Source organism: Gigantopelta aegis, chromosome 12 (genome assembly GCF_016097555.1).
Source record: "Gigantopelta aegis isolate Gae_Host chromosome 12, Gae_host_genome, whole genome shotgun sequence".
NCBI classification, from domain to species: domain Eukaryota; kingdom Metazoa; phylum Mollusca; class Gastropoda; order Neomphalida; family Peltospiridae; genus Gigantopelta; species Gigantopelta aegis.
The window spans coordinates 27,013,628-27,028,182 of NC_054710.1; the positions used below are offsets into that span (position 1 = coordinate 27,013,628).

The 14,555-nt window shown below is 36.2% G+C and overlaps 1 protein-coding gene across 1 annotated transcript in view; it reads left to right on the forward strand.

Moving 5' to 3' along the window:
• Positions 1-996: 996 nt before the first annotated feature.
• The window catches only part of LOC121385934, a 104,110-nt gene continuing 90,551 nt past the window's right edge, over positions 997-14,555 (forward strand). Inside the window, exons 1-8 of the mRNA XM_041516729.1 lie at positions 997-1,020; positions 5,065-5,172; positions 5,823-6,011; positions 7,481-7,576; positions 8,442-8,615; positions 9,561-9,728; positions 9,968-10,135; positions 10,909-10,961. Coding sequence (XP_041372663.1) covers positions 997-1,020; positions 5,065-5,172; positions 5,823-6,011; positions 7,481-7,576; positions 8,442-8,615; positions 9,561-9,728; positions 9,968-10,135; positions 10,909-10,961 — 980 coding nt within the window. The remainder of the gene's footprint in view (positions 1,021-5,064; positions 5,173-5,822; positions 6,012-7,480; positions 7,577-8,441; positions 8,616-9,560; positions 9,729-9,967; positions 10,136-10,908; positions 10,962-14,555) is intronic.

Here is a 14,555-nt window from a genome sequence, read left to right on the forward strand (position 1 = left end):
CTTGCTCCAAATCCCCCCCAAATAGATTTTTTTTAATCAAGGGACATAACTCCGTTTGGTAAAAAATGACACTGGCACTAAAAAGAATGGCGTGGTACAAATTATTTATCTTAGCATTATATTTTGGGGTAAACTACATTAATCACCATCAATGTTTGTTCTAACTATGCAACAGAATACCAAACATTAAAGTAAATTCAGCAAAAAACATTGTTAAAGGAGGTATTGGGCATGTATTGCATTACCCTCATAAAAGAGGTGTAATTGGATAATAGAGAATATTTTATACAGGTACATGATGCTGATTTCAGTCCATGAGTCAAATAATTTTGAGTATTTTAATGAAATACAAGGTGTAAATCTTCATTCAGGCCTTGAATGTGTCCAGTGATGGGGGGGGGGCAGCACGGGCACAATGCCCCGAAGATAAAACACAATTACATTCACAAAGACCCACCCACCCCAACTAGGGTCTCCACGAGTACTCAAGTACTCGGGCACGGCCGAGTCTAGCAAGACTCGTGTCCGTTCATAGGACTCCAGTACCCATGCAAGGATGAACACTCTCATTTAATTACATTTTTTAATGTAATTTTGCCATATGCTTGCCGCGGGTTACATTAAGGAGCTATGAGACATGAAGTCAAAACAAAAGTCTAATGTGTGGAATGCATTACAATGGAATGATTTGGCATCCATGTTCAGCGCTGGAATTAAGATGCATAATGCTATTTTACTTTATTCCTCAGTCTCATTATCATCTAATGTAAGTGTTGGGTACCTGGGTCTGGGTTGACTTTGATCCTCGAGTACTTGAGTCAAATATTTTGCACTCGTGGAGGCCTTGCCCTCCACAACACAAAACACACACAATGTGATGCATTCAATTCGCCAAATAATCCAAGATTGGACATTGCTAGATGTATACCAACTAATGTCACAGAAATAAGTGCTTCTACATTGCAGCCCGAAGTTGAGAATTCAATAAAGGCAGAGATGGCAGATAGCTGGAAACCGCAGGTAAATAAATGTTTACTGAATTAAATTATATTCTAGACCACTGTGATAGCCAACACATAATGGCCCCAAACAATAATGATTTATTTTCGAAGGTCAATTGCAGCACTGTTGGATGCAATCATTTATATGACAACCATTACTTCATTTTGTTGATTCTTTTTCATCTTGAATATAACAAAAACTTGCCAACTTCGCCAATGATTAAATTTAAATTTGTTAGGACTCTCTTCTGTCAGTTTCCTCTGAATTGTACACGTCACCTACGTATCATGTGTCACTTCCTTCACCCATGCACTTTCTGTACATCCCTCCACCTGACACCTTTCTTCCTCTTTCTCTGGCACCAAGCTGGTTTGAACTAACAGTGGCTGGTACATGGGAAGATGGTTTAGATGGTTACAGGCACTCCTTAGATAGTCATAGTCAGCCTACAGCAAAATCTTGATGTGAAATAAAAGGGTTTTGTACATCCCTCCACACACCTTGCTTCCTCTTTGTCTGGCACCAATAAAGCTGGTCTGAACTAACAGTGGCTGGCACATGGGGATATGGTTTAGATCGTTCTGACATGGATGGTGACAAGAGACAAGCACATGTCATGGTTAGAGAGACAAGGACTGGGATGTGGAGGTATGAGCATGAGCAGTTAGATCAGTAAAATAATTTGGATGGAATCAATAAGAGGCAAGAGAAAGGTGTGTGTTACTGGGAGGCTAGTGGGTGGGGGGGAGGGTACATTCATATACTGTACAACCTGTGTTAATGACAATAGGAGATTTAGCATGTGACCCTTTAAGACAGGTGGCTGCTTATTACAGGTCAATTTATCCAATAATAGATTTGGGAGAATAAAATAGCCACTTAAAACAGGTAGCTGTATACTGGAGCAGATTTGACTGTAATAAACATGTTCTTGCTTAATATTATAGCATGTGAATGTATAGGTGATCCAAATTGTATGGCAATATATGTTTTAATCCCATTGAACTAAATTTAAAGGTTGTAATGAAGATAAGAGGTTTTTTGTTTTTTTAATCAAAAACATTAATTAACAAAGATTCCAAAATTTAGCAATTCATGTAACCAGGTAAGGTAAAAATATGTTTCATAAAGATAACTAATCGTTAGCAGTGTTAAAAATTAGCGATTGCCTGGTCGCCCATGGCAACCTTTATTGGCTAAGGGCGACTAAGAATTTTACAAAGGTGGTCTGTTGTGCGACCATCGATTTTAGGGTGTGGCGAGTATGGTACTAGTTGAAAAAAGTAAGACGCTGAAACTGAATTGAATATGACAAAACACACCGCGTCTGTGTTGGCGCGAACTACAGATCTGGTAACAGAATACATAGCACAATGTCATGCTCTATATTTTGACAGCGTCAGTTTCGGCTTCTGTGGCTTTGGTCTGGGTATTGAAGACACTGCATGTATTTTTAAAATCTGGAATCAGCTTTTTGGAATGGATTGGATACACCACAATTATCTAGTAGAGCTACTATTTGACAATTGTTATTCAATGTTATGGTAAAAAGGAATCAAATTTAATTAGCTTACATTATTCTGGTACAACATCAGAATCTTGTAGTTTTAACACACTAACGTGAGAGCATACACGCGTACACAAATAACAATGACTTTTCTCATTACTACAGGGCTTATTCCAAATGTCAGTTAACTGATTGTCGTTGTCGGTATTTTTTTAAGTTTAAGCGGATTGCATAAAATAAGAAGTGACACAAAAACTTACATGATGACATAACCGTCCAAATATTACTGTAATAAAACAATAAGTATATATTTTAAACTTTGTAATATGATAACGAAGTACATCGAATATTTTGGTAAAATGTTTTGTTTTTTCACAGATTTATTTTTCTTTCGATATTTATTTTATTAGTAACCTTCTACTGTAGCATTTACAATATTCATATTAAACGTAAACGTGTGGGTTCTTCGTCTATAGGAGAGCCACTCCCGAGGAAATCCTTTACTGGAAGGTCTTGCATCGTCACAGTTTATTTAATTCCTCTTGCATCGCCAGTTTATTTAATTCCTCTTGCATCGCCATAAAGAGGATTGCCACCCCATACCAGTTTATATATTGCACAGTTCTACCTTTATTCTTGATGTACTGCACTGTTTTTTGTACTTCAGAGGCAATGCATGGCAAGCTGCATTACTTGGCTGTTCTAGCATTTTGAATTCATCCCTGTGTCCCTGTAACCTCACCGTGGTGCAGGAGTGCAACATTCTCTTTGAGAATGGCTAATACAGCACAAATTGAAATTTTTAGTAAAAGTCAGTATCTATCTGTGATATTTGTACTTTTGCAATTCTTTACACTGTTTTTATTTAAATCTTGAGTTTTTATATTGATGTTGATCATCACCTTATTTGTTTGCATTACCATAGTTTGACACCCAATGGCCGATGTATTTTTCATTTATTCATTCATTCATTCATTCATTCATTCATTTATCCCTGTGTTAAAAATGACATTTAATCTGTGTAATTTAATGGTGATTTATACTGGATGTCTTCTCCTTTTTTTAATGTTATTTAAGTTGGTATGGGTTTATGTTTTCATTGGAAAAACCCCCAACCTATAACATTACTTCACTATAAGGTATCTGTTTCACAAATAGCTGTATTCTTCAACAGTAATGTTAAAATCATTATTAAACTAGACTTAATAGTCCTTGTACAAATTATTTGTAATCTGATCAGTTCACCAAAAATACAAGCTCATATATTTTTAAAATATAAATACTAGTATACCTAATTGTTGACCTGAAGGCGTTGGGAAATATCTGCAACTGCAGGAACAGGTAATAGATTAATTTGTATTATCTAAAGAGTTAGATATGCAAGTGCCCCCTCCTGCCCCAACTCCCACCCCACCCCACCCCTCACTACCACTTGTGACATGTTTTGTTATTAGGGATTTCACGTTATTTGTCAGAGATAATTTAACAAAAATGTTCCAATAATGAATAAAATCTGTAAAGACAACATAGAAATAAAGATAAAGAAATAGTAAAATGCTAAAATAATATTGGGTTAAAATGAGGTGTTTTTTTAATAGCTTTTTAAAACAACTTTAATAGAAAAATCATCTCCTTCCTGTTAAAGATTTTGCCTCACCCTACAAATTGTAACTTGCTTCATCATGAGAGTTGAACAAGTTCAAGATTTTAAAAAAGATAAAACAGAACTACATGTATAAGTGTGCACGCATACACACACACACACACACACACACACACAGATACACGCACACAACATACACACACACAGATACACACACATATACAGACACACACACAGAGACACACACACATAGACAGACATATATATATACACACACATATACATACACACACATATAGATATACACATATATATATATATATATGTACACACATACACATACACATATATATATACACACACATACAGACACACACACACATGTACAGGAACACACACACACATATACAGACACACATACGCACACACATACATACAGACACTCGCACATATATATATACACACACACACACACAGACACACAAATATACAGACACACACAAATATAGAGACACACACATATACAGACACACACACACATATATACAGACACACACATACAGACACACACACACATACAGACAGATACAGACACATGTACCAACATATACAGATACACACATACATCATATACAGACACACACATACAGATACACACACATATACAGAGACACACAACATGCATACAGACACACACACAGCATGCATACAGACACACACACACACACACACACACACACACACACACAACACGTATACAGACACACACACACACATACAGACACAACATGCATACAGACACACACACATATACAGACACAGGCACACATACACACACACAACATGCATACAGATATACACACACACACATAACATGCATACAGACACACACAGACACGCACACGCTTTCATTGAAACTAATGTCACAGAAATAAGTGCTTCTACATTGCAGCCCGAAGTTGCGAGGAAGTCTTCCTCCAAGAGTATAGGTGTTAATTTCAACGTTGGAGAGCCAGATTCAACAAACAAGGCAGATAGGGCAAATAGCTGGAAACCGCAGGTAAATAAATATTTAGTGAATTAAATTTTAATATTCTAGACCACTAATTGATCTTGTTTATTCTTTTTTATTTTTAATATATAAATACTTGCCAATTTCTCCAATGATTAAATTTGTTTGGATCCTCTTCTGTCAGTTTCCTCTGACTCCTCTACATGGAAACACCATCACTTGTCTCAGCTTCCTTCACACGTGCAGTTTCTGTACATGTCACCACACATCTTGCTTCCTCTTTCTCTGCCATAAGGAAGGAAGGAAATATTTTATTTAACGACGCGCTCAACACATTTTATTTACGGTTATATAGCATCAGACATATGGTCAAGGACCACACAGATATTGAGTGACGAAACCCGCTGTCGCCACAGACAGGATAGTACATACCACAGCATGTCACATCAGTTGCGGAGAACTGACTGGAACGAAAAATAGCCCAATGGTTCCACCGACGGGGATCGATCCCAGACCAACCGTGGATCAAGCGAACGCTTTACCACTGGGCTACACCGCCCTCTTCTGTGGCATGTGAATTGATAGGTTATCCAAATTTAAAGGATGTAATGAAGATTAAAAAAAAAAAGTTTAGAAATTTATGTAATCATGTAAGGTAAAAAAATATGTTTGACAAAGATAACTAATCTACATTCCAGAAATATGCAAAACTCAACCTTCCAGTTGTATCAGTTCGTACCCCTATTTATGACAAGAATTGTGGCATTGACCTAGAATATGATATGAAGGTTAATCCTGAAGCTGAACAAAAGATCTTTAAATATGGACTTGACAAAAATAATCTGGATGTATCACACTTGAAAGAAGAATATCATCATACGGAAAAGGTAAATAAATATTCAGGCAAGATTTCCCTTTCCCGACACACACACACACACACACACACACACACACAGACATGCACACACACACACGATTTAAAAAAAAAAATCCTTAAAAGTAAAGAAAAAATATGAAACGGAAAATCAGTGTCTCTACATATGTTGGATGAATGATTAGAACAAATACGGTATTTAAAACTCTGTTTAATTTGGACAATAAAATCTTGTTCATAAATCACTTTTTAATTTATTGTGCTAAAATAATATTGTCAATTGATTGTAAACAGTGGTACTGTTTATTACAATTTTGTTATGGATTCTAAATTATTAATATTTACACTGCTTGGTGGAATTGTAAAAAAAAAAACCCAACCTATAACATTATTTCACTATAAGGTATCCGTCTCACAAATAGAAGTATTCTTCAACAGTAATGTTAAAATCATTATTAAACTAGACTTAATAGTCCTTGTACAAATTATTTGTAATCTGATCAGTTCACCAAAACTACAAGCTCATCTATTTTTAAAATATAAATACTAGTAGACCTAATTGTTGACCTCAAGGCAATGGCAAATATCTACAACTGCAGGGACGGGTAATAGATTAATTTGTACACAGACACACACACATATACAGACACACACACACACACACACAACATACACACAGATGCACACATATATATATATATACAAACACACAGACACATATACAAACACAAACACACATATAGATACACACGCATATACAGATACTCACACACATAGAGACACATACACGTATACAGGAACACACACATACATACACACATATATAGACGCACAAACATACATACAGATACAAACACACACACATACATATACAGATGCACACACATACATACAGATACAAAAACACACACACACACACATATACAGACGAACACACATACATACAGACACACACACACACACACACACATATACAGACATATACATACACACACACATATACAGACACACATATACAGACACACACATATACAGACACACATACAGACACACACACACATACAGACACACACATATACAGACACATATACACACATACAGACACACACACACATATACAGATACACATACACATACACATACAGACACACACACATACACAGACATACAGACACACACACATACACACATATACAGACACACACACACATACAGAGACACACATACAGACACACACACATACACACATATACACACACACACACACACACATACAGAGACACACATACAGACACACACATATACAGACACATATACACACATACAGACACACACACACATATACAGATACACATACACACATATACAGAGACACATACACACATATACAGAGACACATACACACATATACAGAGACACATACGCATATACAGAGACTTTCATTGGAACTAATGTCACAGAAATAAGTGCTCTACATTACAGCCCAAAGTTGAGAAGAAGAGTGTAGGTGTTAATTTCAACGTTGGAGAGCCAGATTCAACAAACAAGGCAGATACGGCAAATAGCTGGAAACCACAGGTAAATAAATATTTAGTGAATTAAATTTTAATATTCTAGACCACTGATTGATTTTGTTTATTCTTTTTTATTTCTAATATAGAAAAAAAACTTGCCAACGTCTCCAATGATTAAATTTGTTCGGATCCTCTTCTGTCAGTTTCCCCGGACTCCTCTACATGGAAACACCATCATTTGTCTCAGCTTCCTTCACACATGCAGTTTCTGTATATCTCACCACACATTTCACTTCCTCTTTCTCTGCCACAAGGAAGGAAGGGGATATTTTATTTAACAATGCACTCGACAAATTTTATTTACGGTTATATAGCGTCAGACATATGGTCATAGGCCACACAGATATTGAGTGACGAAACCCGCTATCGCCACTTCATGGGCTACTCTTTTCGATTAGCAGCAAGGGATCTTTTATATGCACCATCCCACAGACAGGATAGCACATACCTCGGAATTTGATATACCAGTCGTGGTGCACTGGCTGAAGCGAGAAATAGCCCCATGGGCCCACCGATGGGGATCAATCCCAGACCAACCACGTATCAAATGAACTCTTTACCACTGGGCTACATCCCCCCTCATATATAGGTGACTGTGTGATACCATTTATCTTACAACTCATTTAAAAAACATATCTAACCCACTTTCGCTTGTTTCATACGTTTTTAAATAACTTGTAAGATAAATGGTATCAAATTGCCACTTATTTAGTATCCTTTATAATTGCATACTCTTGCGGCATGTGAATTCATAGGTTATCCAAATTTAAAGGTTGTAATGGAGATAATAAAAAGGTTTAGCAATTTCTGTAATCATGTAAGGTAAAAAAAAAATAATGTTTCACAAATATAACTAATCTACATTCCAGAAATATGCAAAACTGAATCTGCCAGTCGTAACAGTTCGTACCCCAATTTACGACATGAATTGTGGCATTGATCTGCAGTATGAGGTGAAGGTCAGTGATGAAGATGAAGAAAAAATTTCCAAACACGGACTTGACAAAATAAACATGGAAAACCAGGATTTTCACAAGGAAAAGGTAAATAAATATTCAGGCAAGATTTCCCTTTTTTGTTCCTTGATTAATTAATACTTTTGTTTTCAATTTTTTTTTTTTAAATTTCAACATTAAAGATACATGTAGTTTAGCTATAAATTATAACGCAGACAGGCACCACTAAAACAATTATTTCCAGCCCCGCATTGGTTAGCTTAGGGTTAAGTTTAGAGTTAGGTTAGGGTTAGGGTTAGGTTAGGGTTAGAGTTAAGGGTTAGGGTTAGGTTACTGTTCCATAAACATTGCACAGCAAAATAACTGTAGGTATGTACAATGCTGCTCATCTTAACCATGCAGTTACCTTGTTATATTACACTATGCAAAACGACGCAACGATCAAGCATGTGGCAGTGTATGCAGCAATGAGAACAGTAGTTTCTTTCAATAACGAACGTTTCGTAATGTTTTTGTTTATTTGTTGTGTTTTTTTATGGGGGGAGGGGTCGAGAATAGCATAGGAACCCCTCAAGCGAATATGAAATAGCAAGATGTGAATTTTGCCATTTCCTGTTTTATTGCAGCTTTCATGACGGATAACTGGAAGATTTTTACTATTCTGTTTTTGAAATAGCGGAATAGTGTATGTTTCAACCCATGTTGAAATAAGAAACATCTAATTGCTTACTCTTGTAGCATGTTAATTTACAGGTGATCCATATTGTATTGCAATATATACATGTATGTTCTAGTCAATTGAACTAAATTTAAAGGTTGTATTGGAGATAAAGGTTTGGTTTTTTTTTACCTAAAACATTAATCAATATAGATTCCAAAGTTTAGTAATTCTAGTTGCGGATCCAGAAATTTAGGGGGGGGGGGGGGGGGGGGGGGGGGGGGGCTCCTGGGGCCGCTAGATCCGCCTCTGAATTCATCTAAACATGTAAGGTAAAAACTATGTTTCATAAAGATAACTAATCTACATTCCAGAAATATTCAAAACTGGATCTTCCAACCCCATATTATGCCATGGGTTTTGCCAGTGACCGTGTAAATGATGTGAAGGTCAAGGATGAAGCTAAAGAAAAGATCTCAGACCATGGACTTGAAAAACAAACCCCGGATATGCTACACTTTGAAGCAGGGGATTGTCGCGAGGTAAATAAATATTAAGGCAACATTTCTCTGTTTTGTTCCCCAATTAATACTCTAAAATTGGTTTTTAAACAAATAAGCTATTAATTTAAAGTTAGTGTCGCTATAAATTATACAGCATATATATATTTCACTGAATTAATAAATAACACTATATCATATTTCACTGACATATACCAATTTATTCATTACATAATAATTAAAATATGTTTCACAAAGATAACATATAATCTACATTCCAGAGATACACGTATAGGAAACCGAATCTTCCAATTCTATATATTCCAACCCCTACTTATGCCGTGGATTTTGCTAGTGACCATGAAGGTCATGTAAAGGTCAAAGATGAAGTTAAACATGGACTGGATTTACCACAGCTAAAAGAAGTAGAGGGTTGTCAAAAGGAAAAGGTAAAAAAAATATTCAGGCAAGATTTCCCTTTTTTAATTGTTCCTTGATTAATGGGTTTTTTTTTTCTAAACATATGTTTTTAACTTAAAGATAGTTTAGCTATAAATCATGCAGAATATATATATTTTTCCTTTTTTTTTATTTCTAAAATTTCACATCACTGGGTGATATTATTTAAACAAGGAATTTTTAGTTTAAATTTAGAACTTCAAAAATATTTAAAGTCATATGATCTGTATCATTCTGACCCCCTCCATCCCTCTACGTCCCACCCTCTTTCCCTCCATCTCTCACTTCCCCCCCTCTTTGTCCATCCGTCTGTCTCTCTCTTCCTTCGTCTCCCCCACCCTCTCTATCTGTCTCTCTCTGTCAGTCTCTCTCTCTCTTTCACTCACTCAGTCACTCACTCACTCACTCACTCTCTCTCTCTCTCTCCTCTCTCTCTCTCTCTCTCTCTCTCTCTCTCTCTCTCTCTCTCTCTCTCTCATATATACATGTATATATATCTATATATATATCTGTCTCTATCACTCTCGTGTGTGTGTAGGTGTTAGTGTATAAATTGAAGAATACATAAGATTTACTTTACACTGCTTCATTTACAGAAACTGTTAGTCTCTCTCTCTCTCTCTCTCTCTCTCTCTCTCTCTCTCTCTCTCTCTCTCTCTCTCTCTCTCTCTCTCTCTCCTCTCTCTCTCTCTCGTGTAGGTGTTAGTGTATAAATTGAACAATATATACATGTAAGATTTACATTACACTGCCTTATTTACAGAAACTAAACGTGCAGCAATATTATGATCATCCCAAGGCACCAGTAGAGGAGGCGTGAGTTTCATGTTTTAAAAACAATTTTCATTGTTACTTATATGACTTAAAATATCTGGGATAATCTTTGTTTTGATCATTGCACAACTACAACAGCTGATCAATTGATAATCTTTGATTGTTTTTTCACTGCATTCGGAACCATTCTCTCATTCATTATATGTTCCTAATCATGAGTTAGTTAAACATGTTATATGATCTTCCGAGATCTACATGTTTCAAAAGGAGATGGGACGTGGCCCAGTGGTAAAGCATTCGCTTGATGCGCAGTCGGTTTAGGATCGATCCCCGTGAGTGGCCCCATTGGGCTATTTCTCGTTCCAGTCAGTGCTCCACAACTGGTGTAACAAAGGGTGTGGTATGTACTATCCTGTTTGTGAAATGGTGCATATCAAAGATCCCATGAAGTGGCGACAGCGGGTTTCCTCCCTCAATATCTGTGTGGACCGTAAGCATATGTCCAACGTCATATAACCGTAAATAAACTGTGTTGAGTGCCTCATTAAATAACCCATATCCTTCCTTCTTTCCTTCATTTGTTTCAAAAGTGTGTCCCAAATGTTTCTTTATGTAAAGTTGTAAAGTTTTGTTCGTTTATCTCAAGCTCAAAATATACACTGTATCTCAAATGACTTATATGCATGGTCCCAAATGATGCATTTACAGATCTCGCGGTTTATTGTTAGCTATGATCCCAAATGACGCATTTACAAATCTCGCTGTTTATTGTGAGCTATGGTCCCAAATGACGCATTTACAGATCTCGCTGTTTATTGTGAGCTATGGTCCCAAATGACGCATTTACAGATCTCGCTGTTTATTGTGAGCTATGGTCCCAAATGACGCATTTACACATCTCGCTGTTTATTGTGAGCTATGGTCCCAAATGACGCATTTACAGATCTCGCAGTTTATTGTGAGCTATGGTCCCAAATGACGCATTTACAAATCTCGCTGTTTATTGTGAGCTATGGTCCCAAATGACGCATTTACAGATCTCGCAGTTTATTGTGAGCTATGGTCCCAAATGACGCATTTACAAATCTCGCTGTTTATTGTGAGCTATGGTCCCAAATGACGCATTTACAAATCTCGCTGTTTATTGTGAGCTATGGTCCCAAATGACGCATTTACAGATCTCGCAGTTTATTGTGAGCTATGGTCCCAAATGACTCATTTACAGATCCCGCTGTTTATTGTGAGCTATCACTCGTTCCTGATGATTCACTCCTCTGAGACTATAGTTCAAGTAGAGTGATTTTTATCTCACATTAGCATGTGAATTTATATGGTATCAGGGGCGAGGCGTAGCCCAGTGGTAAAGCGCTCGCTTGATGCGCGGCCGGTTTGGGATCGATCCACACCAGTGGGCCCATTGCGCTATTTCTCGCTCCAGCCAGTGCACCACGTCGTTAAATAAAACACTTTCTTCCTTATATGGTATCAATATGGTAATAGCTTAAATGGCTCCCCATATTTCAAGTTAAGGGAGCAGTTAATTAATCACCTCAATTTTTTCACATTAACCGGGCCTGGAATTTTTTGTTTTTTTTCTGGTGCCTGTCAAAATGATATATGTCAGTCAATTTGAGCCTGTCAAAAATTAAACTAACTGTCAGCCAAATGTTGAAATAATGTTACCATTGTCTTTTATTAATCATGTACTATTATATTATACCCATCTATAGTCCTTTTCCACAGAGAACGCTTTTTTTCACACTACGGAATTTACTACAAGATATATATATTTTGAGCCAATTGTTTTCTTTTCTTTTCTTCTGATGTCAAACCAAACTCAAATTATTTACCAAAGAAACTCATTTTTGTAAGATAATGGGAAAGACTATAAACATTACACCCATTGGCTAAAATGAATATGTAAAAAAAAAAAAAAGAAAAAAATAGAAAGTCTATTTGGATGGGTATTTAGCTTACTGGGGTTTGGATTGAGGTAAACGTTTGTGTTGTATTTTGTTCATTATTAAGTATAGAAAAATAAATAAAATTGCACTGGTAGGTAGACTGACTGGAGAGATAGTATTTATTTATAATAATTAGATTGTGCATATGAATTTGGTCAACAAAAATGTCACATTTTAGCTGGGGTGCTGGGAATTTGTTTTTGGACATCATTAGACTAACTATGTACTAGTCCAATGATAAACACTAGCCACGGGCTACCATATTTTGGGACTAATTAAAGCATTTTACTATACATGTATATTAATAATATGTTTCAGTTGTGTACAATCTGATTAAAATTAGCTCTACTGGTCTCACCAGTAGATCTAACAGTATTGCGTGGACTTGGTGACATTTCATCTATAAATAACAATTTAAATATCAACCAATTATAATTCGCCTTTTATAGCGTTATTCGAGAGCATACAAATTCTAAAAATATCGGGCGAGACTATTTATGCATTAGGCAAACTTCTTGGTCTATTTCAACATTGAAAAAACAGGAGGAAAAGTGCAGTAATAAACTCTGGATTGTATACTAGTATAAACAGATTTTATGGCTATACCATCACGGTTAGGGTTTTTTCGTCTTGAAACAAATTTTATATAAAATTTTATGTTGAATTATTTTCCGGCATACTTCGTAATTCATCGGAATCATTTCGTATACCTTCGGCATAATCCCAAATGTTTTTAAATTCTTTTCAAATCATTGGCATGATTTTGCAAGTAAGGTTTTGATTGGTCGAATGAAAGGTCAACTGGACATGAGCTCCCAACGGTTTGCTGGTAGATCTACATGTAATAGTGGAGCTCATTTTAATTAGATTGAGTTGTGTATCTCATACAGATTGTAAACAAAACAACATTTATTTATTTTTTTACAGTTGTGGTTTGTTCTAACCTCCTGTGTTTGTCCTTTCACAATTAGAGCCGTTCTTAATTAAAATGTGACATTAATTATATTTTATTGTCCATTTCTGTGTTTCTGGTCATCCTGATGTTTTTAATAAGACAAACTCAGGGCTTGAATTTAATCACAGCACAGACGGCAATTGCTCTCATCGTGATGTAAATCGCCATAAGTAAAATGTGACATTAATTATATTTTATTGTTTAGGTTATCCATTACCGTACATCAGAAGTGTTTCTGGTCATCCTGATGTTTTTAATACAACAAACTCAGGGCTTGAATTTAACCACAGCACCGATGGCAATTGCTGTCATTGTGATATAATTGATGTAGGTCAGGTGTGTCACAGACTGCACTCTCGTTCCAGGTGAAAAAATTACTCCCGTCAGTAAAGCTCCCCAATGATGGCAAAATGTAGACACTAAAATGGATAGCCCTACACAATTCTGTACATTTGAAAAAGACTTCATATAGCAAAATAACCTTTCAGTCATGTTTATTTGTTATTGGGGGGTGGGGGTGGGGGCTCAAAATTGCCATCGATGGGCCATTTCCCCAACAGTAGTTTAAAAATAAATTGCTGTGGGTTAAGTTCGAGCCTTGCAAAATGTATTATTTGATATTTTTTAAACACATGCCTCTGAGAAGTAAAGGTTATGGAGACGAGCTCTAGTTTATTATTTAAAGGTATGTCCCCATTTCAACATCACAGACCCTTG